This window comes from Nicotiana sylvestris, chromosome 8 (assembly GCF_000393655.2).
Source record: "Nicotiana sylvestris chromosome 8, ASM39365v2, whole genome shotgun sequence".
Lineage (NCBI taxonomy): Eukaryota > Viridiplantae > Streptophyta > Magnoliopsida > Solanales > Solanaceae > Nicotiana > Nicotiana sylvestris.
In genome coordinates, this window is record NC_091064.1 from 159,798,255 (window position 1) to 159,825,656 (window position 27,402).

The 27,402-nt window shown below is 30.4% G+C and overlaps 2 protein-coding genes across 2 annotated transcripts; one reads left to right on the forward strand and one right to left on the reverse strand.

Annotated features, from left to right (window-relative positions):
- Positions 1–5,760: 5,760 nt before the first annotated feature.
- LOC104244492 (VAN3-binding protein) lies at positions 5,761–8,470 on the forward strand. Its single transcript, XM_070154788.1, has 8 exons — positions 5,761–6,261; positions 6,390–6,455; positions 7,006–7,074; positions 7,145–7,517; positions 7,631–7,795; positions 7,875–7,924; positions 8,129–8,186; positions 8,277–8,470. The coding sequence occupies exons 1-8, from the start codon at positions 5,980–5,982 to the stop codon at positions 8,468–8,470; spliced, it is 1,257 nt and encodes a 418-aa protein (XP_070010889.1). The 5' UTR covers positions 5,761–5,979.
- LOC104244493 (lactoylglutathione lyase GLX1-like) lies at positions 8,410–13,787 on the reverse strand. The gene is made up of 9 exons (XM_009799929.2): positions 13,602–13,787; positions 11,759–11,963; positions 11,547–11,671; positions 11,381–11,445; positions 10,830–11,036; positions 10,660–10,707; positions 9,952–10,059; positions 9,628–9,768; positions 8,410–8,782 (listed from the first exon to the last, which is right to left on the reverse strand). The coding sequence occupies exons 1-9, from the start codon at positions 13,747–13,749 to the stop codon at positions 8,741–8,743; spliced, it is 1,089 nt and encodes a 362-aa protein (XP_009798231.1). The 5' UTR covers positions 13,750–13,787; the 3' UTR covers positions 8,410–8,740.
- Positions 13,788–27,402: the final 13,615 nt, after the last annotated feature.

Genomic DNA, 27,402 nt, shown 5'->3' on the forward strand with positions numbered 1-27,402 from the left:
ACTTGAGTTCCTCCAAAGCATACTAGCATTCCGGGGTCCAAAAAAAAATTCTTCTTTTTCAATAGTGAGAAGAACTTATGGCTCTTTCTGACGACCTCGTGATGAACCGGACCAATACGGCTATATGCCTAGTCAGTCTTTGAACCGCCTTGACGTTATCTACTATAGTGATTTCCTCTATGGACTTTATTTTGTCGGTGTTGAACTCTATCCCCCGATTAGGCACCATAAACCCGAGGAACTTGCTGGAACCGACACCAAATGCATATTTCTCCGGGTTTAGCTTCATGTTATATCTCTTTAGTATGCCGAAGGTTTCATGTAAATGTCTCAAATGGTCCTCTGCTCGCAGGGACTTGACCAGCATATCGTCAATATAATCTTCCATTGATTTCCCTATTTGTTCTTCGAAAATCCGATTTACTAAGCGTTGGTATGTGGCACCAGCATTCTTTAATCCGAACGGCATTATGTTATAGTAGTAGGTGCCAAATTTTATTGTGAAAGAAGTCTTTCCTTGATTGTCCTGGTCCATCCAAATTTGGTTGTACCCCGAGTAGGCACCGAGAAAACTGAATATCTCGTGCCCGACCATCGCATCGATCATTCGATCGATGTTAGGCAAAGAGAAAGAATCCTTCGGGCATGCTTTGTTTAGATCTTTATAATCCACACACATCCTTAGTTTATTTCCTTTTTTAAGTACTACCACTACATTAGCTAACCAACTCGGGTATTTAACCTCCCGGATGAATCCTATTTTTAGAAGTTTAGATACTTCATCCTTGATGAACGCGTGTTTGATCTCGGACTCTAGCCTTCTCTTCTGCTTAACCGGATGGAACTTCGGGTCCAAACTCAGCCTGTAAGTGGTTACCTTCGGTGGGATCCCTGTCATATCTAAATGGGACTAAGCAAAATAGCCGATATTAGATTTAAGAAAATTAATAAGTTTTTTACTGAGCTCGAGGTTTAACCTTGTGCCCAGGTATACCTTTCGATCCGATAAGTGCTTGAATAACATGTTCCAACTCCTCGACCATTGATTTGGTGGCGTCAGTGTCATCAGGAGCAATGGATGATCTCGGAATTCCGTATTCGTCCTCATTATCTACCCTCTGGTCTTCATGCCTCTTCGGTTTGGCTGAGGTCTGTACCAGTGATTGCTATTTAATCTCTTTTTTTTGGCTGGTTCCGTGCTCCTCGATGTTGAAACTGCGGGCACGGGGATAACTTCATCATTAACAAACATTTCCTTCGTGGCCAGCTACTCTCCATAGACCGTTTTGACTCCCCCCTCCTCCCGTTATGGGAAATTTCAGCGACTGGTGTAAAGTCGAAGGTACCGCCCTCATTTTATGGATCCATGGCCTTCCGAATAAAGCGTTGTACCTCATATCCCCTTCGATCACATGGAACTTCGTTTCTTGGATCATACCAGAAGTGTTTACCGGCAAAGTTATCTCTTCTTTTGTGGTCTCACACGCTATGTTGAATCCATTCAATACCCGGACTGCCGGTATAATTTGATCCTTTAAACCTAATTGCTTTACGACCCTCGATCTGATAATATTGGCCGAGATATGACCGTGAGTGTCGTGATACTTACACATCAAGTTAGGATCTCGCTAGGCCAGGTCGGACTGCAATGGTCGAGGTCACTTTGTATCTTTGATGCACCCTATGGCCGGCACGATGCGTGCATCATCCACGTTGAAGTTATATTCTAATAATCTTGGTGCCTCCCTACTCCCGAGTGACATGTCAAATCCGTTCTTGCTCATCAATCTTCGGCCACTAGGACCTCTATCATTTCTCCTTTCGTCACTTACTAAGTGACGCCCATATCCGTTTTCCCTTTGATATGAGATGTACAGTTGATACTGATCTCGGACAGGTCTTGGATCCTGATCAATGGCTCTCTTAGACCTATCATCGGTCTTGATGGGATAAACATATCCAGAAGGGGCCCCGAGTTGGTCGTCCTCGACCCTGATCTTCAACTGGTATCAATTATGGACGTCGGTCTAGGTTACCACCGGGTACTTCACCAAATTTTGTTTTAGCTGTTGAGAGGCCACGAAACTTCAGGGGTTGAAACCCTGAGTGAATGCCTGAATGGACCAATCGTCTGCAATTGGTGGCAAGTCCATCCGCTTCATTTGGAATTTTGATACGAACACCCTCAGCATCTCGTTATCCTTTTGCTTAACCTTGAAAATATTTGACTTTCTGGTCTCGACCTTGATGGCTCTGACATGGGCCTTTTACGAAAGAATCTGCAAGCATCAAACGAGTCAATGAAATTTGGAGGCAAGTTGCGATACCATATTATTGTTCCCTTGGACAAAGTTTCCCCAAACTTTTTCAGCAACACCAACTCGATTTCGTCATCTTCCAAATCGTTCCCTTTAATCGCGCATGTATAGGAGGTTACATGCTCATTTGGATCTGTGGTCCCATTATATTTGGGAATATTGAGAATCGAAACCTCTTCGGGATAGGCTTCGGTGCCGCGCTTGGAAGGAAGGGCTTCTGGATAAATTTTTTGGAGTCCAGTCCCTTCAATATCGGGGGTGCTCCTGGGATCTGATCGACCCTAGAGTTGTATGTTTCCTCCTTTTTTTCGTTGGCCTCAATCTTTTTCTCACCTGAATTCACCCATTTTGTCAATGCTTCGAGCATCTTCATTACCTCTGAAGTTACCCCGGGCTCGACTTCACCCTATCTCTTAGTAGTTTGTTCATCTCTTCGAATGTTTTCTCGGGATTGTTCAGGCTCGACCGTATTGGGGGTGTGGCTTTGATTCTGTAGCTGTGTTATTGTCGTTTGTTGAGCGTGCAACATTTTCAAAAATTATTCGTAGGCTCACCCTATCACCTTCACCTTCGGGCGTTTCTCAAGCTATTGGCCGGGGTGCCCTACGAACACTATTTTTGGGATCAGTTGGCAAATTGATGTTGATTGCCACCTGTGAGTTAGCATCAATCGGGTCGGCGACTGGGACACCGTTGGGATCAACAGAAAGCACATCATTACTGGGTACCACATTATTATTTTCGTCATGATGGCCTGACTAGCGTCAACGTTCAAGTGAGCAGACTGAGAGTTTGACATTTTTAGGCTGACCTAGAATTAAGATTTCAAAGAACAAGCGTAAAATAGGGTGTGTTATGGATATTCGTACCAAATTACCACGATTATCCTTAGCCCCACGGTGGGTGCCAAACTGTTTATCCCAAAAATGAGTAACAATTAAATTTGAACGTGGTTTAAAGGATAGGTGATTTAATTCAATACGAATTAATAAGAATAACAAATAGATGAATTAAAGACAAAATAAATAATCAAACCAATTGCAATATGATGATCAATCTTGTTCTGATTAGACATGGAGTTCGTCCTCAATCGGACCCTCGGTACATGCTTGATCATGAGTAAAGGATAGAACAAACAAGTAATGCCCTGAACAGTAGCTAGAGGACAAAAGAAAACTTTGTATTGCCTTCAATTGTGTGTTACAATGTGTTAGAAAAGAAAAAAAAATTCTCTTTATGCAATAGAAAAATTTCAACTCTAATACGAGTCTAAAAAGGTAAAAATTTGGTTTTCCCGACAATTGTTGATCCATGATTGATACCGACGAGATTCACGCCGTAAAATTTGGTTGAGGGCGAATACTATGGCCCCCTATCCGTCACGCATAACCGTCTTCCTCGTCGAACCATATTTGATCTGGGTACATTGCTTTGTCATGTCTGATCCCAAATACATCGTTTGCTTTTTCCTGTCTTTGTATGAGGAGTTCTCGAGGTCAAGAAGTCATACTCGGTCCATGCTTCTCCTTCGTTCTTTCGGGTGAACCGCTTCCGCCCCTTGTCCACAGCAAGTACCCTCTATGGATAAAAGTATATTCGTTATAAAGAGTTAAGAGAACCTTTTTTGCTACAGCCAAATTAACTAGACTAGAAGATCAAAGGCAATTTGTTTCTTAATAATCACCAAAAGCTCTTACTTCCACTCATGCAGTATGGTTATTAAACCAACATTTCCAATTTTAGGTGATCTCAAAAGCAAATGGCTCTTCCTAAATTTCTGATAAAGTGATAATGAAGGAGGAATTGGGACCTTCAAAGGACTTAGTGCTCCATTAGCTATCTCTAAAGACATGATTAGACACATAGCAATGATTAAAGGGTCAATTAAAGAGAGATGCTTCTCTCTTTCTTCTACTTTGTTGATTGCATTGGAGTCATAAAACCCCATTTTTAACATAGATTCTTACTATCTATTTTCTTTATCTCATCTTTCTTCCGTGCGGGAAAGCGGGTGTTTAATCATCATTGCTTTTGGATGCTTTTGCTAATGCTTAGATAACCAACCATAAGAAGTGTTATATTTCCCGAGTTAGCGAGCTATGTCAAGAGCCGTCAAGTCTGATCTAGCTGTAAGAACGCAACGCATAATATATATGATTTAATATACGCAATAAATTCAAACTCTGCCGCAAACAAAAGTCTAATATTTAAATGGAGAAGGGTGAAAAAGCGAGCTAATTATCTACCGAGTTTCATAGCATACACTATTAACCTCGGGGATGCTTATGTTATAAAAGTAGTGTGCCCCAATTTTTAGTGAAAGGTTACTATACAAAGTATGAGAAAGCATGAATAAAGGATGGTAAAAGCTTACCCGCATCATGAGTCTATGCAAAATATGTCTTTCATCCACACATTTATCACTTAGCATGATTAAGTTCTACGTCTTCTCACTTTAATTTTTAATTGCTAAGGTTAAATTTCTTAATGTGGTGTAAATACTATCCTAGGCTGCAGAAAAGCTATTGTACCTTAACACATTTTTTTCTTTTGACTGCAAAAGACAATACCTTCCCCAACAAAAAGTGGTCCACAACTGAATTATGAGCAAAGGTGCTCATGTTTTCTTTTATTTCGTCTCCCCCAACCTCACCGAGACAACAAAGAAAAATTGAATAATCAAATGATAATAATGGAAAGTATCATTTAAATTACTGCGATATGGAAAGTAGTTAAATCAGCTGGTTAACATGCCGCTTAGCGCTTGTTTCATGTCAAAATAATTTATTTTGACATATTAAAGGATACATCACAGTTAATTGATTAAAGTAAAATCATTTTGTGTGAAGTACTATTTGGTTATTTAATCTTAAAATTCTTATATGTCGTAACAAGATGCTAACGATTCCTACTAGTGGTTGCATTTTTCATTTTCACAGTTGCTGGAAAACCAAAAGAAAGGAAAAGAAAACCACTTTGAATGTCATAACTCATAAGAAATTCATTCCAACTTTACTTCACCATTCGGCATAAAATTATAAGAAAAGTAAATGCCCTTTGATCATCTAGTGCTGCACGCCATAGATTACAACAGCTTTTTGAACTTCAAAAATAATATTATAACTGTGAAACACACATTTATATAAGTGTATATGTATCATCTTCTGCTTGTAGTTTTTATTGCAGCTCTGAGAATATATGCATGTAATGGAGGGTCCCTATTTTTTAATATTCATGATGAAGCCCGCCGTTCAAGAACTAATCTTTTTAACCCTTTATTATGTATAAAGAAGAAATAAGGGTAGAAAGACAAAAGGAAGATGGAAATAAAGTTTTAAGTAAACTTTTAAAACTGGGACCTTCCAATGTTAGAATAGAGTCTTCCACTTCATTCCTTCTTTTTGAATTTTTAAGATTTCAAGAGACTTTTCAATTTATTACTCATAGTACTCATGAGTCACTGAGTCATACACTGTTATATATAGCACTGTTTCCTTCCTCTTTTTCCATTGTGCTCCCCCTTGCGTACTATGTTAACTTTCTTTGGTATCAACAGATAGATATAGGCAAAAGTAAATGTTACTGAAGTTAAAAAAATTCAAAAGTTTCAAGTAGAACCAAGTTTTTACTAGTTAGTAACTCACTGATCTTCTCCTTTTCAATGGTTGTAATGGAGACAGTGAGCTCTTGTGGTGTTAAATGCAAGTCAAATAAGTTGGAAGGGATCAATGAAGACAGTGCAGCAAGTTGGCAACCATTGGCATGTCCTCCGCCAGAAACTCCTACTGAGTCTATGGAGTTCCTTGCAAGATCATGGAGTCTGTCAGCTATGGAACTCTCTAAAGCGCTTTCTCACACAAAACCAACATGTTGTCTAGACGAGAAGATGTCATTCTCTTCGTTGCAAAGTCAACTTGGAAAAACATCGATTATGAAGGAAACTGTAAGCCTCTCATCGTTAAAGCGTGTGTTTTTGTTCATTTACTTCTGTATAGGGAACAAATCCAGTTATGGAAATGCTTTACATTCATTTATTGATTACAAGTTTCTCTTGTTGTCTTTACATTGCAGCAAGAACAACCACCATCTAACTCAGATAGCCCTCCAGTTTCTCCAAGGGGAAGTGACAATACAAAGGTAAACCAAAGAGAGAAGCAAGAGGGGATGGGGGTTCCTATCTATTCTTGCACATGCTTGCATGCAACTAAATCTTTTGGATATACACATCCTTCTTTGAAATTATACAAGGATAACTACACTATTATACTTCATAAAACAATTTATCATGTTCCGTTATTCGTATTTCTCAAGAGCACAAAAGGCATGTAAGGGTAGTAACTAGTAAAGTGTATGAAATGCACATGCTCTAAAAGAAAGTGGAAACTGACTGTCCTATGAAAACCTGCACTTGAAGAGTTGAATTAAAGTTAGGCTAGAGGATTAACAGTAGTGGTGTACCGTTTTTGCTGAATTATATTGAACACAGACTAGGCACTACAACAATGAATCCTGCATTTGGTCGAAAGGGTAACCATGAAGTCATCATCGTTTTGTGAATCTAATTAAGTACATGGACTCCAGGTTGATGGAATTAAACTTTCTTTCTTGGTCCTAAAATTACCCTCAACTCTCTCAGTTTTTCACTTTGAATAACCATAATCAGAACTAACTGTATTGATGTGTGCAGGAATTGTTTTTACTACATCAGGCACTCAATCCAGATTTCCTCTCTAGTCAACATTTGATGAAAGCTGGGGTATACATTTATTTTGGAAATATTTTACTAATGCATCTGAACCCTCATGACCAAAACTGGCATAATGCAGCTCTACAGGACCGTGATGCGTGGTAAGACAATGGGTAGATGGCTGAAAGATCAAAAGGAAAAGAAAAAACAAGAGCTTAGAACTCACAGTGCCCAAGTGCACGCAGCAATTTCCGTAGCAGGGGTTGCAGCTGCTGTGGCTGCTCTTGCAACTGCATCAGTAACTTCTCCAGAGAAGTCCAAAACCCAACACAAAGCATCTTCAAAGATGTCAACTGCAATTGCATCTGCGGCAGCTTTAGTTGCATCCCATTGTATTGAAATTGCAGAGGACATGGGTGCTGAACAGGATCAAATCTTATCGGTTGTAAACTCAGCTATTAATGCGAGAACTAGTGGAGACATCATGACCTTAACTGCTGGAGCTGCTACAGGTATCAATCCAACTGGTCAACCATTTATAGAGATGCAAACAATTATTGTCAACTGTTTCATACTATAAAGAAACTGTAACACTAATCTATCTCATCGGCATTCACCGTTACAGCATTGAGAGGTGCTGCGACTCTAAGGGCGAGGCTACAGAAAGGAAATGGAGCTGCAGCTGTTGCTCTAGCTGACGAGCGTGTCGAAGGTAACAAAGAATCAACTGTTACAGCAGCTCTGAGCTATGTTGCCAAAGGGGGAGAACTACTCAAACGTACAAGAAAAGGTACTATGGATTGAGGAACTACACTTACCTTGCAAGATATACTGCAGTTATTTTGTCAATAATTTTTCTGTTCATGCAGGAGATCTCCACTGGAAACAAGTCTCTTTCAGCATAAATTCTGATTGGCAGGTAATATATGAGAGTACTATTAAACAACTACTGAGTTTCAGATCAATATGTAATGTAAAATCTGCTCAGTGTACATTCTAAAATCCTCGAATAAGCTGTTAGATGGAAAGCAACAAAGTTTACTTGTGCAGCTCACATGGTTGTTATCTCATGCCACCCTATATCATCATAACAAAATAAGAGAATATGAATCTTTGGTAGCAGGTCATAGCTAAAATGAAAAGCAAGCACATGGCAGGAACATTCACAAAGAAAAAGAAATGTAAGCCAAAAGAAAACACTCACTTTAGTATCAAATTGTCTCTGTCTTCCTTTACACTTTCATCTAAATTGGTGGTTGTTGAATGCACAGGTGAGGTCTCTGGAGTCTATTGTGACATAGCAGCATGGCATGGACGAGACGAGGAAGGTGATGAGCAGAAGTGCTATTTCGGGATACAAACTGCAGACAGGATGATTGAATTCGAATGCAGAAACAAAGGAGAGAAACAAATGTGGGTGGATGGGATTCAACAAATGTTGTGCTGCCGCATGACCATGACATGACTTTGGATGAACATTTCAAAAGAGAACCGATGTAGTAGCTTTTAGTGTGACTTTCAAACTCTAAAATAAGACATCCAACCAGAGAAGTAATGGATTTATTTCAGCTGTTACATCTATATATAGGGATAGATTACATATTAAAAAATGGCACTGATCTGTCCTTGGTTAATGCTGCAATAGATGATCTGAATGATATCACTGGACAAATTGTGAAAACTTCTTCAGAAGCCTAGTGCAGAATTGAGATGTTTGAGGTGATACTGTATATGTTCACTCTAATTCCTTCATAAAATCAGCATTATCAACAAAAACCTGCAAGATGAAAAAATTAAATAACTAAAGATGGAAAGCATATAAAGAAAAAAAAAAGTATCCTTCCTATTCTGATACCTATCACAAGTGGAAAAAATTGGTGCTCTAACTGTAGCTGAACATTTTGTTCCCACTCAGATGCCTGGTTTGAATTAGTCTTCCCTAACTAGATTCCACATGACATCATTTCACAAGCCAGAAACCTTACATCAATCACCAACCTTATAGTGGTGTATGCTTTTGCCATTTACGGATACGTCCTGTGTCTCAATTGAACAGACCTAGGTATTATCCAATAGACCAACATACTTCAGCTTTACTATTGCAGAAATAATGTTTTAGCTTAAATTTGGAGTCCAATCCAAAAATAACATTATTTTTTCCTAAATTCAATAGGTGCTGACATACAGTGATTCTATACCAAAAACTTAGTTGGTCAAATTAACATATGAATTTAGCCAATAGAGTGTCATCATCTTTTCACATATTGAAGAAAATGATGTCTCTACTGCAGATTTGATACATCATCTTTTTCTCTCTCAGCTAGTGCAAGGTTAGCAGTGACTAAGCGATTGTTTATTTACGTGGTCCTGGCCAATGTAGTGAGGGTCAGTGAAGAGAAGTTTTCAGTGATTGATCTTTTTATAACTTTTGTTCTGTCCTCTCTTCAAATAAAGCTAGAAGATAGTCAATGCTAGTGATTTCAAGGTAGATGACTGCCTTCAAATTATATTCCGACACAATAAAGCATGAGATGTCTAAAAACAAGTTTTGGTGCATTGTCTAATGCTGGAAAGGTAACTACTAGGTCATGCCAAAAATAATCATAACTGTTGAAGACTTACTGTCTTCCAACCATCAGGATCAACGCATGCCATGATCTTGGTGTTGATGCCCGGCAATGGTCCAGGTTCAAGTACAATTTCCCCGCCATACAGTTTTATAGCTTCTGCAGTCTTGTATACATCATCTGTTCCTACTGCAATCTGCAAAGATATGGAATGTCTCTTACAAGCTGATTGATATCTACAGATTATCTCAAGTCAGGGAAAGAAACTAAGGTCAATTAACTTCAAATGAGTGTGCCAATTTTACACGTCTTAAACAACATACTACAAAGTAATAAGGTCACTTAATTTGTAATAATATATTAGAAAGAATGGCGTTACCTGAGCATAGCCATTTCCTTTATCATAGCTTTTGACACCATAGGTATATGTCAATTCCAGAACTGCATTTTTGTCTTCAGGTCCATAACCCATGACGGCTATTGTGTTCTGAAAACAAGTGTTAATTACTAATAAACAGAAGAGAGACAAAACTATAAATAAGCATTAGGAAATGTCCAAGTAAAAAAAACAATATATAAAGTGCAGGGGGCATTACTTTAATAAAATCTAATGGAGAATATAAGAAGATAGACCATCCTAGTGTAGAGACTCAATCTAGCATGACAGGAATTGTGTACCACCTTGAACTTGAAGTATGTTTGCAAAGCCAATGGAGAGAAAATCAAGAGTAAAAGGAAACCAATGAGGAGTAGTTTTATTAAAGGTGTTGCAGCCATAAATCAAATAAATAAACTTGCCGCTCTCAAATAGCTTAAATTTTTACATGAGGTGGTTCACACAATTAAACATATGAAAGAATTAGAGTACTCAACCAAAAACATAAAACAACGATTAGAGTGACCTTATGATCTTTACAAACACCTTACATTACAAACCCCTTTGGAAGCCCTTTAATAGCCAATGTGAGACAATACATAACTCAGTGCACTTTCCAACAACAAGAAGATTGCATAAGCATACAAACAGGAAAAAGTACAACTATAACCACAATAGAACAATATTTCGCAAAATAACCTATAAACTCACTTTGTTATCAGGATTATCTCTTTTACAAAGAAGCTCCATGCCAAATGCCTTGAAAAATTAATCAGCAATGAGGATTTAGTATTTATTGCAATCTAAGAGGACAAGTATGTAATAAAGCAGTTTAAGTTTTGAAGACCTAGAACTTTCATCTAGCAAATGTTGCAGTTTACCTTCTTATAGAAATTAATGGACTGGTCAAGATCTCCTACACGAAGCATTACTTCACGGAAAGGTTCAGGAGTAGGCCCTCTCTGTAAAAGTTCAAATTTGTAGCCATCAGGATCTTCCACGAGGGCAATTATAGTTCCTCCAACTTTTGATTGGACCAGGTTCCAGGTCCCTCCTTTAGCTTTTACTAAGTCTACCGTTTTAGCAACCTATATGGAAAATTCGAAAATTATGTCCCGGTAAATATATGTGAACTTCTATAAACAATTATAGGAAAAACAAAGACAAAGAATTACTATTAGAAGAGCTTTTCTAAAGGTGTCTAACTGATATGCTGGTACTTTTCATGGCAAGATGTATGAAAGTCACCAGCATGTAATGAGCAGTAGAGTAACTTTTAAAACCAATACCAATCACAAAGGTAAAAGATAATCAATTCAAAGGCAACTGCACTAAAGACCTCTAAAGCTCGTGATCATAGTTTACTTGATTGCATGACATCAAAGAAGTATAAATTGAACTGATTGAATTTTTCATCTTATGAACAACTTACATCCTCAACTGCAATTCCAAAATGACCAAAACCAGTTCCAATGTCATACTTGTCAACTCCATAGTCTGAAAGCAACAGGGAAGTACAATGACTGCAACATTGTAAAATATAATAGACGACTGCTGAAAAAAGCATAGTGGCAACTGCAAACTATGAGGAGCCTTACTGTAAGTAAGTTCAACGGCGAAATTTGTTTCTTCAGGTCCATAACCAAGAAAAGCATTTGAATAACCCTCCTCTAGTATGTCTCGTTTCCTTAACAGCTTCATTCCCAAGCATTCTGTGTAGAATCTGCATCACAAGACAACTTTGTTACCTAGTTGGGATTTGGGAATATGAAACATAGTACTGAATTCTTCTCTGAAAAAGTAAACATACTTGATTGTCTTGTCCAAATTCCCAACACGATAAACAGCATGGAGCATTCTTCTTTTGTCCTTCTTGATCCACTCTGATGCATTTTCATCACTTAGGGCAATATTTGACTGCGCCAGTTCAGCGTTAGTTCCACTTTCAATCACTTTCCCTTCAGCGTCAATGGATTCAGGTGCTTTTCCATTGAATAGCTGTGATTGAGTGATAGCTGATAACCAATGAACTTTTGTAAGCCATTTACTAATCCACCATTCTTCAGTCTTTTATTTCTATCTATACGAAGTTATGGTTATACATCTAAAATATCAACTGCTCTATAGACCGTTGGTCAGAATTTCTTATACAGAGAGTGTGACAAAGAATTTTGTGTTCATAGTAGGGACAACCTATAGCTCCTACCTTTATTTGGGAATGGTGCTGTCAAAAGGTACAGATAGCGAACTACATTGCACAATAGGCTTTATGTGATCTGCTCTACTAGTTCTCCATATTCATCTGCCACCCCTCACTCGAAATTCTATATAATGTAATTACTAGATGATCAGTTACAGCTAATTAACTTAATTAATCAATTCAATGAAATGAGAAATATTTTCTAATATTCGAAGAATTGAAAGATCATCATGAAATAACTTTTAATCCAAATGAAATTCACAAAGTGTAATCTTAGGCTGATGAGCCCCACATTTTGTAATGGATTGACTACCAATTCAGATACCTAGCTCTCAGCAGAAGACCCTTTCTTGTTCTTCATTCTTTTTTCATTTGGGATTAGAAAATATCCTATGGACTTGGTGAGTTTGCAACACCATTAAGGGCCTGTTTTGAACGTCACCTTGTAGTTGGATGTAATTACACAATTTGGCATGTTTGTCTGGTCAATTAATTACTTGGTCACTTGAAATTGGGTGTAATTAAAGGGGAGCAACACCCTCCAATTCTTTGGGGGTGGGGGTGGGGGGGTTGGGGGGTGGAGAATTGGTGGAATTACATACACATCTGAAATTCTTTCCTCTTTCATTTTGAACATTTCTGATATATACATGTATTTGTCACACATTCAAAACAAAAGAATAATGTAATCACATTTGTAAACCAAAATGACATTGGAAATTATATTATCACAAACAAATAGGTCATTGTAATTACTATACGGTGTAATTACTTGACTACGTAATTACTACGCTAGTAATTACACATTGGTTTCCGAACAGGCCTTAAAGGTTTTTCAGACAATTCATTATCTGCAGCGTTGAAATTATACTGTTACGTAATCTCTAAATTGAGGACGGTAAAGACTTCACAGAAAGAAAAAAAACCAACTTTTGTGTGTAAGTATAGTCGGTCAGTGTCGTGTTTTAGTATGTCAGTGGTACATGTTGTGCTCGTACTATTTTCTAGGACCTTGTCACTGCATTGATTATTGATATTGCTTTTCCAGGTATATTTTCTGACTCTTCGTTCGCTGGTACTATATTTCTGTTTATGTTGTTGTTACTATTATATTGTCGCATTTCATCTTCTTGTGCCGAGGGTTTATTCGGAAACAACCTCCCTAATCTAGGGTAGTGGTAAGTTCTGCGTATACACTATCCTCCCCAGACCCACTTGTGGGATTATACTGGGTTGTTGTTGTTGTTGTTGTACCCAGCAGTGAAATTTTCCCCCAAATCAATCTCTACAACCTTTTCATGTTTTGCTTAGTTAAGTTTGAATTGCATTTGGATAAGATAAGAATAAAAGGCCATTCTTTTTTCAGTTAGGTATCTAATAGTGTAACAAAATCATGAAGGTATAGTGTACACTACTCACAAGATATGAAATAAGAAGAATGAAATGCAAGAACCTGTACTGAGTTGAAATAAAGCAATCCTACGAGATGGACTGTAAGCGCAAGGCACAAAGACACTGCGCCCATTACTTGAAGAAGCACAACAAGGAATAGTGGACTTCAATGGCTGTTGAATTTTAGGAGAAAATATTTGTATAGCCATTTGTTTGGAATCAACACTAACACCTACGTCCTCTGTATCTATCTACTTATCCTGACTTACATATTTGCTGATTTATATCCAAACTTTTAAAATCTGTTATTTTGAAAAGTATATTTTATAAAAGTTTGAAAAAAAGTAATTTTGTTAGGAAGAAGATTGTGTTTGACGGCTTAATGTGAAAAATATTTTTGAACAAAAATTAGTATTTGATCAAGCTGTTTCTAAATTTATTTTTCTTAAAAGTATTTTGGTGAGAAATTATTTTTCGGTTTCTCAAAAAGTTACTTCTTTTTCTACTCAAAATCACTTTGTTCTTCTTCTAAAAGCTTAGTCAAATATCTTAACTTTGGGAAAAAATACTCTTAGATTAAAAAAAGGGAAACTACTAATCACGCTCAAATATGCCTTATAAAAAGGACAAAGCGGTCGTTGCAAATATAATCCGGTTTACAAGTCCGGAGTCGAATCTCACAGAGAACTAAGGCTTAGCTACAGTTATTCACTATCACCAAGAATACAACCTTGAACAATTCCTAACTTATAAATATTAAGATTCTTGTGTTTAACTAACTAACTAACTAATTAAAATCTATCTATAATTAAAAGCAGAAGACAAAAGCACCTCATGAAGCAAAATGGCAGAACAATAGAATGACACATGGCATAATTAGTTATTAAATTAGTTATTGGTTTTTCTTTTTAATTTAAATATATCTAAAAAATTAAAATAATTAAAAAAATTACCATATATATATATATATATATATTAAATTGGTTACTTTAATTTAATTAATAAATAATAAATATAGATTTCTTATCTATATCTATATTAATAATTAACTATAATAAAAAAAATAAAAAACAAATATATAAAAAAAATAACTACCCATTCAAATTGGGTGGGAGTAGTTTCAAGTTGGAATTTTTAAATTATTTTAAAATCAAAAGGCAAAAGAAAAAATAAAGCTATAAAAAACGGAAAAAAACAGAATAAAAACTACCCATTCAAATCGGAGAATAGTTTCAAGTTGGAGTTTTAAAATAATTAAAATAAAAAAAGATATCTTATAATTAACTATAATAAAAAAACAAAAATATAAATATATAAGAAAATAACTACTCATTCAAATTGGTAGTTATTTTTAATTAATCATTAGTTATTGGTTATTATTTTTGAATTTAAATATATATAAAAACAAAAATAATAAAAAATATAAAATTACCATCTATCTATAATTAAAAGCAGAAGACAAAAGCACCTCATGAAGCCAAATGGCAGAAATGAAAATAATTAAAAAAACTACCATATATATGTATATATATATATATAATTGGTTATATATATATATATATATATATATATTAAATTGGTTACTTTAATTTAATTAATAAATAATAAATATAGATTTCTTATCTATATCTATATTAATAATTAACTATGATAAAAAAAATAAAAAAAATATATAAAAAAATAACTACCCATTCAAATTGGGTGAGAGTAGTTTCAAGTTGGAATTTTTAAATTATTTTAAAACCAAAAAGCAAAAAAAAGTAAAGCTATAAAAAACGGAAAAAAAAAAGAAGAAAAACTACCCATTCAAATCGGAGAATAGTTTCAAGTTTGAGTTTTAAAATAATTAAAATAAAAAAAGATATCTTATAATTAACTATAATAAAACGAAAATATAAATATATAAGAAAATAACTACTCATTCAAATTGGTAGTTATTTTTAATTAATAATTAGTTATTGGTTATTATTTTTGAATTTAAATATATATAAAAACGAAAAAAAAAAAATATAAAACTACCATCTATCTATCTATAATTAAAAGCAGAAGACAAAAGCACCTCATGAAGCCAAATGGCAGAACAATAGAATGACACATGACATAATTAGTTATCAAATTAGTTATTGGTTTTTCTTTTTAATTTAAATATATCTAAAAAATGAAAATCTATCTATAATTAAAAGCAGAAGATAAAAGCACCTCATGAAGCCAAATGGCAGAACAATAGAATGACACATGGCATAATTAGTTATTAAATTAGTTATTGGTTTTTCTTTATAATTTAAATATATCTAAAAATTGAAAATAATTAAAAAAACTACCATATATATGTGTATATATATAGATATATATATATATATATATATACATATATATGTATGTATATATATATATAATTGGTTATATATATATTAAATTGGTTACTTTAATTTAATTAATAAATAATAAATATAGATTTCTTATCTATATCTATATTAATAATTAACTATAATAAAAAAAAACAAATATATAAAAAAATAACTACCCATTCAAATTGGGTGGGAGTAGTTTCAAGTTGGAATATTTAAATTATTTTAAAATCAAAAAGCAAAAAAAAATCTATCTATAACTAAAAGCAGAAGACAAAAGCACATCATGAAGCCAAATGGCAGAACAATAGAATGACACATGGCATAATTAGTTATTAAATTAGTTATTGGTTTTTCTTTTTAATTTAAATATATCTGAAAAATGAAAATAATTAAAAAAATTACCATATATATGTATATATATATATATATATATATATATATATATATATATATATATATATATATATATTAAATTGGTTACTTTAATTTAATTAATAAATAATAAATATAGATTTCTTATCTATATCTATATTAATAATTAACTATAATAAAAAAATAAAGAACAAATATATAAAAAAAATAACTACCCATTCAAATTGGGTGTAAGTAGTTTCAAGTTGGAAATTTTAAATTATTTTAAAATCAAAAGGCAAAAGAAAAATAAAGCTATAAAAAACGGAAAAAAATCAGAAGAAAAACTACCCATTCAAATCGGAGAATAGTTTCAAGTTGGAGTTTTAAAATAATTAAAATAAAAAAAGATATCTTATAATTAACTATAATAAAAAAATGAAAATATAAATATATAAGAAAATAACTACCCATTCAAATTGGTAGTTATTTTTAATTAATAATTAGTTATTGGTTATTATTTTTGAATTTAAATATATATAAAAACGAAAATAATAAAAAAATGTAAAACTACCATCTATCTATCTATAATTAAAAACAAAAGACAAAAGCACCTCATGAAGCCAAATGGCAGAACAATAGAATGATACATGGCATAATTAGTTATTAAATTAGTTATTGGTTTTTCTTTTTAATTTAAATATATATAAAAAATGAAAATAGATAAAAAAAACTACCATATATATGTATGTATATATATATATATATAATTGGTTATATATATATATATATATATTAAATTGGTTACTTTAATTTAATTAATAAATAATAAATATAGATTTCTTATCTATATCTATATTAATAATTAACTATGATAAAAAAAAATAAAAAAAAATATATATAAAAAAATAACTACCCATTCAAATTGGGTGGGAATAGTTTCAAGTTGGAAGTTTTAAATTATTTTTAAATCAAAAGGCAAAAAAAAATAAAGCTATAAAAAACGGAAAAAAACAGAAGAAAAACTACCCATTCAAATCGGAGAATAGTTTCAAGTTGGAGTTTTAAAATAATTAAAATAAAAAAAGATATCTTATAAGTAACTATAATAAAAAAACGGAAATATAAATATATAAGAAAATAACTACCCATTCAAATTGGTAGTTATTTTTAATTAATAATTAGATATTGGTTATTATTTTTGAATTTAAATATATATAAAAACGAAAATAATAAAAAAATATAAAACTAGCATCTATCTATCTATAATTAAAAGCAGAAGACAAAAGCACATCAAGAAGCCAAATGGCAAAACAATAGAATGACACATGGCATAATTAGTTATTGGTTTTTCTTTTTAATTTAAATATATCTAAAAAATGAAAATAATTAAAAAAACTACCATATATATATATATATATATATATATATATTAAATTGGTTACTTTAATTTAATTAATAAATAATAAATATAGATTTCTTATCTTTATCTATATTAATAATTAACTATAATAAAAAAAATAAAAAACAAACATATAAAAAAATAACTACCCATTCAAATTGGGTGGGAGTAGTTTCAAGTTAGAATTTTTAAATTATTTTAAAATCAAAAAGCAAAAAAAAAATCTATCTATAATTAAAAGCAGAAGACAAAAGCACCTCATGAAGCCAAATGGCAGAACAATAGAATGATACATGGCATAATTAGTTATTAAATTAGTTATTAGTTTTTCTTTTTAACTTAAATATATATAAAAATGAAAATAATTAAAAAAACTACCATATATATGTATGTATATATATATATAATTGGTTATATATATATTAAATTGGTTACTTTAATTTAATTAATAAATAATAAATATAGATTTCTTATCTATATCTATATTAATAATTAACTATAATAAAAAAAATAAAAAAAAATATATAAAAAAGTAACTACCCATTCAAATTGGGTGGGAGTAGTTTCAAGTTGGAATTTTTAAATTATTTTTAAATCAAAAGGCAAAAAAACAATAAAGCTATAAAAAACGGAAAAAAAAACAGAAGAAAAACTACCCATTCAAATCAGAGAATAGTTTCAAGTTGGAGTTTAAAAATAATTAAAATAAAAAAAGATATCTTATAATTAACTATTATAAAAAAACGAAAATATAAATATATAAGAAAATAACTACCCATTCAAATTGGTAGTTATTTTTAATTAATAATTAGTTATTGGTTATTATTTTTGAATTTAAATATATATAAAAACGAAAATAATAATAAAAAATATAAAACTACCATCTATCTATCTATAATTAAAAGCAGAAGACAAAAGCACCTCATGAAGCCAAATGGCAGAACAATAGAATGACACATGGCATAATTAGTTATTAAATTAGTTATTGGTTTTTCTTTTTAATTTAAATATATCTAAAAAATAAAAATAATTAAAAAAACTACCATATATATGTGTATATATATATATATATATATATATATATATAAAATTGGTTATATATATATATATATATTAAATTGGTTACTTTAATTTAATTAATAAATAATAAATATAGATTTCTTATCTATATCTATATTAATAAGTAACTATAATAAAAAAATAAAAAACAAATATATAAAAAAATAACTACCCATTCAAATTGGGAGGGAGTAGTTTCAAGTTGGAATTTTTAAATTATTTTAAAATCAAAAAGCAAAAAAAAAATAAAGCTATAAAAAACAGAAGAAAAACTACCCATTCAAATGGGAGAATAGTTTCAAAATAGAGTTTTAAAATAATTAAAATAAAAAAAGATATCTTATAATTAACTATAATAAAAAAATAAAAATATAAATATATAAGAAAATAACTAACCATTCAAATTTGTAGTTATTTTTAATTAATAATTAGTTATTGGTTATTATTTTTGAATTTAAATATATATAAAAACGAAAATAATAAAAAAATATAAAACTACCATCTATCTATCTATAATTAAAAGCAGAAGACAAACGCACCTCATGAAGCCAAATGGCACAACAATAGAATGACACATGGCATAATTAGTTATTAAATTAGTTATTGGTTTTTCTTTATAATTTCAATATATCTAAAAAATGAAAATAATTAAAAAAACTACCATATATATGTATATATATATGTATATATATATGTATATATATATATATATATATATATATATATATATATATATGGTTATATATATATTAAATTGGTTACTTTAATTTAATTAATAAATAATAAATATAGATTTCTTATTTATATCAATATTAATAATTAAATATAATAAAAAAATAAAAAACAAATATATAAAAAAATAACTACCCATTCAAATTGGGTGGTAGTAGTTTCAAGTTGGAATTTTTAAATTATTTTAAAATCAAAAAGAAAAAAAAATCTATCTATAATTAAAAGCAGAAGACAAAAGCACTTCATGAAGCCAAATGGCAGAACAATAGAATGACACATGGCATAATTTGTTATTAAATTAGTTATTGGTTTTTCTTTTTAATTTAAATATATCTAAAACTGAAAATAATTAAAAAAAACTACCATATATATGTATATATATATATATATGTATATGTATATATATATATTAAATTGGTTACTTTAATTTAATTAATAAATAATAAATATAGATTTCTTATCTATATCTATATTAATAATTAACTATAATAAAAATAATAAAAAATATATATAAAAAAAAGTAACTACCCATTCAAATTGGGTGGGAGTAGTTTCAAGTTGGAATTTTTAAATTATTTTAAAATCAAAAAGCAAAAAAAATAAAGCTATAAAAAACGGAAAAAAAACAGAAGAAAAACTACTCATTCAAATCGGAGAATAATTTCAAGTTGGACTTTTAAAATAATTAAAATAAAAAAAGATATCTTATACTTATCTATAATAAAAAACGAAAATATAAATATATAAGAAAATAACTAACCATTCAAATTTGTAGTTATTTTTAATTAATAATTAGTTATTGGTTATTATTTTTGAATTTAAATATATATAAAAACGAAAATAATAAAAAAATATAAAACTACCATCTATCTAAAATTAAAAGAAGAAGACAAAAGCACCTCATGAAGCCAAATGGCAGAACAATAGAATGACACATGGCATAATTAGTTATTAAATTAGTTATTAGTTTTTCTTTTTAATTTAAATATATTTAAAAAATGAAAATAATTAAAAAAACTATCATATATATGTATATGTATATATATATATTAAATTGGTTACTTTAATTTAATTAATAAATAATAAATATAGATTTCTTATCTATATCTATATTAATAATTAACTATAATAAAAAAAATAAAAAATATATATATAAAAAAATAACAACCCATTCAAATTGGGTGGGAGTAGTTTCAAGTTGGAATTTTTAAATTATTTTTAAATCAAAAGGCAAAAAAAAAAAAGCTATAAAAAACGGAAAAAAACAAAAGAAAAACTACCCATTCAAATCGGAGATTAGTTTCAAGTTGTAGTTTTACAATAATTAAAATAAAAAAAGATATCTTATAATTAACTATAATAAAAAAATGAAAATATAAATATATAAGAAAATAACTACCCATTCAAATTGGTAGTTATTTTTAATTAATAATTAGTTATTGGTTATTATTTTTGAATTTAAATATATATAAAAACGAAAATAATAAAAAAATATAAAACTACCATCTATCTATCTATAATTAAAAGCAGAAGACAAAATCACCTCATGAAGCCAAATGACAGAACAATAGAATGACACATGGCATAATTAGTTATTAGTTTTTCTTTTTAATTTAAATATATATAAAAATGAAAATAATTTAAAAAAACTACCATATATATGTATATATATATATATATATATATATATATATATATATATTAAATTGGTTACTTTAATTTAATTAATAAATAATAAATATAGATTTCTTATCTATATCTATATTAATAATTAACTATAATAAAAAAAATAAAAAACAAATATATAAAAAAATAACTACCCATTCAAATTGGGTGGGAGTAGTTTCAAGTTGGAATTTTTAAATTATTTTAAAATCAAAATGCAAAAAAAAAAAATAAAGCTATAAAAAACGGAAAAAAACAGAAGAAAAACTACTCATTCAAATCAGAGAATAGTTTCAAGTTGGAGTTTTAAAATAATTAAAATAAAAAAGGATATATTTTAATTAACTATAATAAAAAAACGAAAATATAAATATATAAGAAAATAACTACCCATTCAAATTGGCAGTTATTTTTAATTAATAATTAGTTAATGGTTATTATTTTTGAATTTAAATATATATAAAAACGAAAATAATAATAAAAATATAAAACTACCATCTATCTATAATTAAAAGCAGAAGACAGAAGCACCTCATGAATCCAAATGACAGAACAATAGAATGACACATGGCATAATTAGTTATTAAATTAGTTATTGGTTTTTCTTTATAATTTAAATATATCTAAAAAATGAAAATAATTAAAAAAAACTACCATATATATGTGTGTATATATATATATATATATATATATATATATATATATATATATATATATATATATATATTAAATTGTATTGAATTTAAATAATAAATTAATAAATATAGATTTCTTATCTATATCTATATTAATAATTAACTATAATAAAAAAATAAAAAACAAATATATAAAAAAATAACTACCCATTCAAATTGGGTGGGAGTAGTTTCAAGTTAGAATTTTTAAGTTATTTTAAAATCAAAAAGCAAAAAAAAAACATCTATCTATAATTAAAAGCATAAGACAAAAGCACCTCATGATGCCAAATGACAGAACAATAGAATGACACATGGCATAATTAGTTATTAAATTAGTTATTGGTTTTTCTTTTTAACTTAAATATATATAAAAAATAAAAATAATTAAAAAAACTACCATATATATGTATATATGTATATATATATATATATATATATATATATATTAAATTGGTTACTTTAATTTAATTAATAAATAATAAATATAGATTTCTTATCTATATCTATATTAATAATTAACTATAATAAAAAAATAAAAAACAAATATATAAAAAAATAACTACCCATTCAAATTGGGTGGGAGTAGTTTCAAGTTGGAATTTTTAAATTATTTTAAAATCAAAAGGCCAAAAAAAAAGCTATAAAAAAAGGAAAAAAACACAAGAAAAACTACCCATTCAAATCGGGGAATAGTTTCAAGTTGGAGTTTTAAAATAATTAAAATAAAAAAAGATATCTTATAATTAACTATAATAAAAAAACGAAAATATAAATATATAAGAAAATAACTACCCATTCAAATTGGTACTTATTTTTAATTAATAATTAGTTATTGGTTATTATTTTTGAATTTATATATATATATAAAAACGAAAATAATAAAAAAAATATAAAACTACCATCTATCTATCTATAATTAAAAGCAGAAGACAAAAGCACCTCATGAAGCCAAATGGCAGAACAATAGAATGACACATGGCATAATTAGTTATTAAATTAGTTATTGGTTTTTCTTTTTAATTTAAATATATCTAAAAAATGAATATAATTAAAAAAACTACCATATATATGTATATATATATATATATATATATATATATATATATATATATATATATATAATTGGTTATATATATATATATATATATATTAAATTGGTTACTTTAATTTAATTAATAAATAATAAATATAGATTTCTTATCTATATCTATTATTAATAATTAACTATAATAAAAAAATAAAAAACAAATATATAAAAAAATAACTACCCATTCAAATTGGGTGGGAGTAGTTTCAAGTTGGAATTTTTAAATTATTTTAAAATCAAAAAGCAAAAAAATAATAAAGCTATAAAAACAGAAGAAAAACTACCCATTCAAATCGGAGAATAGTTTCAAGTTGGAGTTTTAAAATAATTAAAATAAAAAAAGATTTCTTATAATTAACTATAAAAAAAAAACGAAAATATAAATATAAAAGAAAATAACTACCCATTCAAATTGGTAATTATTTTTATTTAATAATTAGTTATTGGTTATTATTTTTGAATTTAAATATATATAAAAACAAAAATAATAAAAAAATATAAAACTACCATATATATGAATATATTCATATATATATATATATATATACCATATATATGAATATATTCATATATATATTAATTGATTACTTTATTTGAATTAATAAATATAGATATCTTATAATTAACTATATAAAAAACGAAAATATAAATATAAAAAAAAACTACCCATTCAAATTGGGTGGGAGTAGTTTCAAGTTGGAGTTTTTAAATTATTTTAAAATAAAAAAGCAAAAAAAAAATTCAATAGTAATAAATTATATATCTTCTCATATATTACAAAAAGAAAGCGAATACTAAATATTGTTTAATATAATAAAGAAAAATAGAACAAAAAAGTTATTCACTGACTATATAAGTACGTTTGATTTAATAGAGATTTCATTATTGGGTATATCGTATTGACAAACAAGATGACAATTGAATTTTATTAAAGCAATACGATCTAATAGGATCAAACAAGCCTGATCATAATTTAATTTAATTAATATTTTTTTAATATTGACCGCGCATTGCGCGGGTACGACTACTAGTAGTAAATTAACAACTAAAGACATTACAGATTGGAGAAAAGATTACGGAGGTCTACAGTTATGATTTCCCAATTGTCGGAATCTTTCCCGCTATGTCTTCTATAATTTCACCTAAGTATTCTCTACTGATCATGAGCGCTATGCGTGTTGTAATTCTCTCTCGAGTAAATACGACAATTTACTAGACATACTCTCCTAAGTTATGCTAGATGGCTTCAATTACAGCTCACTTAGATCGCACCAAAAGTTTCGTTATCCCTAACAACAACTACCTAATATGCACTTTCTCCCGAGTAATACATACTAAATAGGCACAGCTAATTGAGGGCCCTTCAATCAACCACAAGAATAATATAGTTGAACAAATAGAGAAAATACTACGGCTCAATTATATAAAAACATAACAAGAATTTATCCTACAAAAGGTTCCACCAAAACCCTAGATAACAAATTATCTATTCATAATAGTATGTAAAACTACAATACTAAAAGTCATAACCAACAATGAAAAATAGAAAGAGGAAGGAAAAACTCGTAGAAGAATTCCCCGCCTTGCTCCTATTTTGTCTCTGCCTCCTTAGGTCGAATCTGTGTCTCAAATTTGTCCAACCTCTCCAAAATAGCGTTTTTACATGTATTTATACCAAGTAGGGTCGGGCCCAGATGAAAATACCTTCTCCCGCATGAAATAGGACAATCACTCTGTAAAGTTTGCACTATCGTGCCGCATGGGGTGACGCACCATGCGAGGCGGTAGTGGGAAAGTTCAAATTGCTGATTCTGACAGGCTGCAGGAAATTTCCACAGGCGCGCCGCAACACGCGCCGCGGTAGTGGGAATTTGCAAAAACGCAAAACATGAAGTTGTAGCTCTTTCAAATAGCTTTCCAACGATATATTGTGGAGCCCAAACGAAGTTCTAATGAAAAAGTTATGTGCATTTTACTAGACAATATGCCCGCTCGATTCTCCGTTTCGTTCTTAACTATCAACCGTTGATCCCTGAACACGATCCCGGCTTAATTCCTTGGGATTTTACTCAGACTTCAAAGTTCTAACTCACTTGAATTCATTCCATAGAATCTACATAGCTCAAAATCACTCCTACAAGGCATAAAACACACAATTACTGCAAAACACTAGCGATTAAAGCTCAAACTCAATTAAAGTGCAGTACATTAGAGTGTAATAAGCGACTAAAATACATAATTATAGCCTATCATCAATACCCCACACTTAAAACATTGCTCCTCCTCGAGCAATCAAACTACACTTTATATAGACACGACATTTTTAAGCAATTTTCCTAACTCATCACACCAAGAATATTTAAAATAGAATAAGCACAAAAGTGTAACATCTTCACCTCAAGAGTTGACTCACAAGTACCACGCATTATTCACAACTCACCCACTTACTCTAACATAGAGGTCACTGAAATTACCTTTCATTCATGAATCTAGTGCCCTCACAATACAAAAGAGAATAGTTCTACACACACAATAAAATTTAAGAACAATTAGTAACTCAAGATAGAAAGAATTCACTCCCTCTCAGAAATAACATTCATATGCCACAAAAGATGCACCATAGGCTTGCATGTAGTGTACCACTCTACTAATCGAGCTCATTCTGTCTAGGATCAAGTAGGACTTTATTTGGTTGTAATGTAGGCTGCGGGACGGGTAGGATGCATTTAGACATAAAAGTGACTACACCTCCCTAAGCACTTTAATACATATACTTTAACATTTAAAATCTCACACTTATGTCAAACCATGACTCCACCTTCACATCAATATACATCAACTCCCAAATTATTTAAGCACAATTACATCAAGATTCACCACTTGTCAATGAATATCTGCACACAATACAATTATTTTTTTTCTTTTCTTTTCTTTGTCAATTCAAGTGGCTCTTACTTTTCCAAAACAATGCATCTTTCTCCTTATTTCATTAGCTCCACTCAAAAACCAAACTAACCACTCCATACTTTAACTTTTACAAAGTTCATAACAATTCAAGTGCTCATGAGAGGTGAAAAGGTTCAAATAGATGGTTAATTCAAATAATTGGGTAGGACTTGTAATGTGGTTGCCAAAGAAACAGGATTACAGGCTCAAAGGGGTTAACTACGATACATAACAATTAGGCGGGTAAAATATACATATTTGGCTCAACAAAGAAACGCCTATATCACTTCCAAGACTGAACAAAGCTACTATTTCGCTTTGCAAACATACGGGACAAGTTCTAGACATCAAATGCAATGCACTGAATACATACAAACCTCACACATACATGGCACATAACTCACTCATGATTAGTATTATCACGACACTCCAGTCAAAGCAGTTAAGCAAATTTAAGAATCTACGATTTAAGGCACTTCCAAGAGTCAAAAACTGAGCCTAAGCGTCACAACCAAAGTACTCACTATTCTCAAGGCATAACAAAGTCAAGATATATTGCTTCATTTCAAAACACAGCACAATGACTCTTATTCATAAAAAAAAGACTAACTACACCCAGTTCAAATAAAACCCTTGAAAAAGAACCACGGCACAAAGAAAAACCAAAGGACAATTGCTACACTACCTAACAAAAAAAATCTTTTTGTTTTTTTTCTTTTGACTTAAATCCCTCAAGAAAATTGTCTAATAGATCCATCGTCGGGAAAAGTCCAATCTTTTCTATTTAAAAAAATATTCAATTAAACTAACACAACTAAAATAGCATAGAAAGTCACCCAGACAATCTCTTCACCCCACACTTAAAATTGTGCATTGTCCCCAATGCACACCCATACATACAAGAGGGTAAAAGAAACTCTCTGATAGGCCAAAGGCCGAAGCACTAACATCTCATAGGGTACTCAGACTTCTCCCAGACCTGATCCTTCGTGCGGGTACCTCACACTTTATTCTAACCATCTGGTTTGCTGTTGCATCCTTCCAATAGCTTTGTTTTTCATGCTCCTAGAAAATAAAAAATTGACACTACAAAAATAATATAATAAAAAAATAATAATAATTAAAAAACAAAAGAAAGCAGTAAAGTTGGGTTGCCTCCCGACAAACGTTTGATTTAACGTCGCGGCACAACGTGAATCACTTTCTGCCTCCACTTCGAACTTATGAATTGAACCCTAGGTTTTGATTCTGCTCTGTGATCATGCTCCTAGGGTGGTAGAACGAATCTGACTGGCCCAATAAAATAATATAGTATTCTGCACTTCTTGGCCTTTGGATGAGATGTGTATTCCCGACTTTCTGGCACGAAGAATTCCAGAATGTAGGTATCTTGTTCCTTACTCCTTGACTCCTCAAGTGGCTCAAACGACTATATTTTCATATTATCATCCATACACAATGTGGAAAAATGCTTGGAGCGTGGACCAATGCGCCCAACTACATAAACATTACGATTGTTAACATCCTTAACACTAATGACACTAGAGTCAACTAAATATGTATCCTCAATATCCTTGGTTGACTCTAGTATC

What these genes read in the sequence shown, in the direction of transcription:
- LOC104244492 (XM_070154788.1), top strand. Translation starts at nt 5,980, where the DNA reads ATGGTTGTAATGGAGACAGTGAGCTCTTGTGGTGTTAAATGCAAGTCA. An exon ending in CATCGATTATGAAGGAAACT is followed by an intron (nt 6,262 to 6,389) that starts GTAAGCCTCTCA and finishes TTTACATTGCAG; the next exon opens with CAAGAACAACCACCATCTAA. An exon ending in AACTGCTGGAGCTGCTACAG is followed by an intron (nt 7,518 to 7,630) that starts GTATCAATCCAA and finishes TCACCGTTACAG; the next exon opens with CATTGAGAGGTGCTGCGACT.
- LOC104244493 (XM_009799929.2), bottom strand. Translation starts at nt 13,749, where the DNA reads ATGGCTATACAAATATTTTCTCCTAAAATTCAACAGCCATTGAAGTCC. An exon ending in TTTATTTCAACTCAGTACAG is followed by an intron (nt 11,964 to 13,601) that starts GTTCTTGCATTT and finishes ATTGGTTATCAG; the next exon opens with CTATCACTCAATCACAGCTA. An exon ending in GAGATAATCCTGATAACAAA is followed by an intron (nt 10,060 to 10,659) that starts GTGAGTTTATAG and finishes ACTTGTTTTCAG; the next exon opens with AACACAATAGCCGTCATGGG.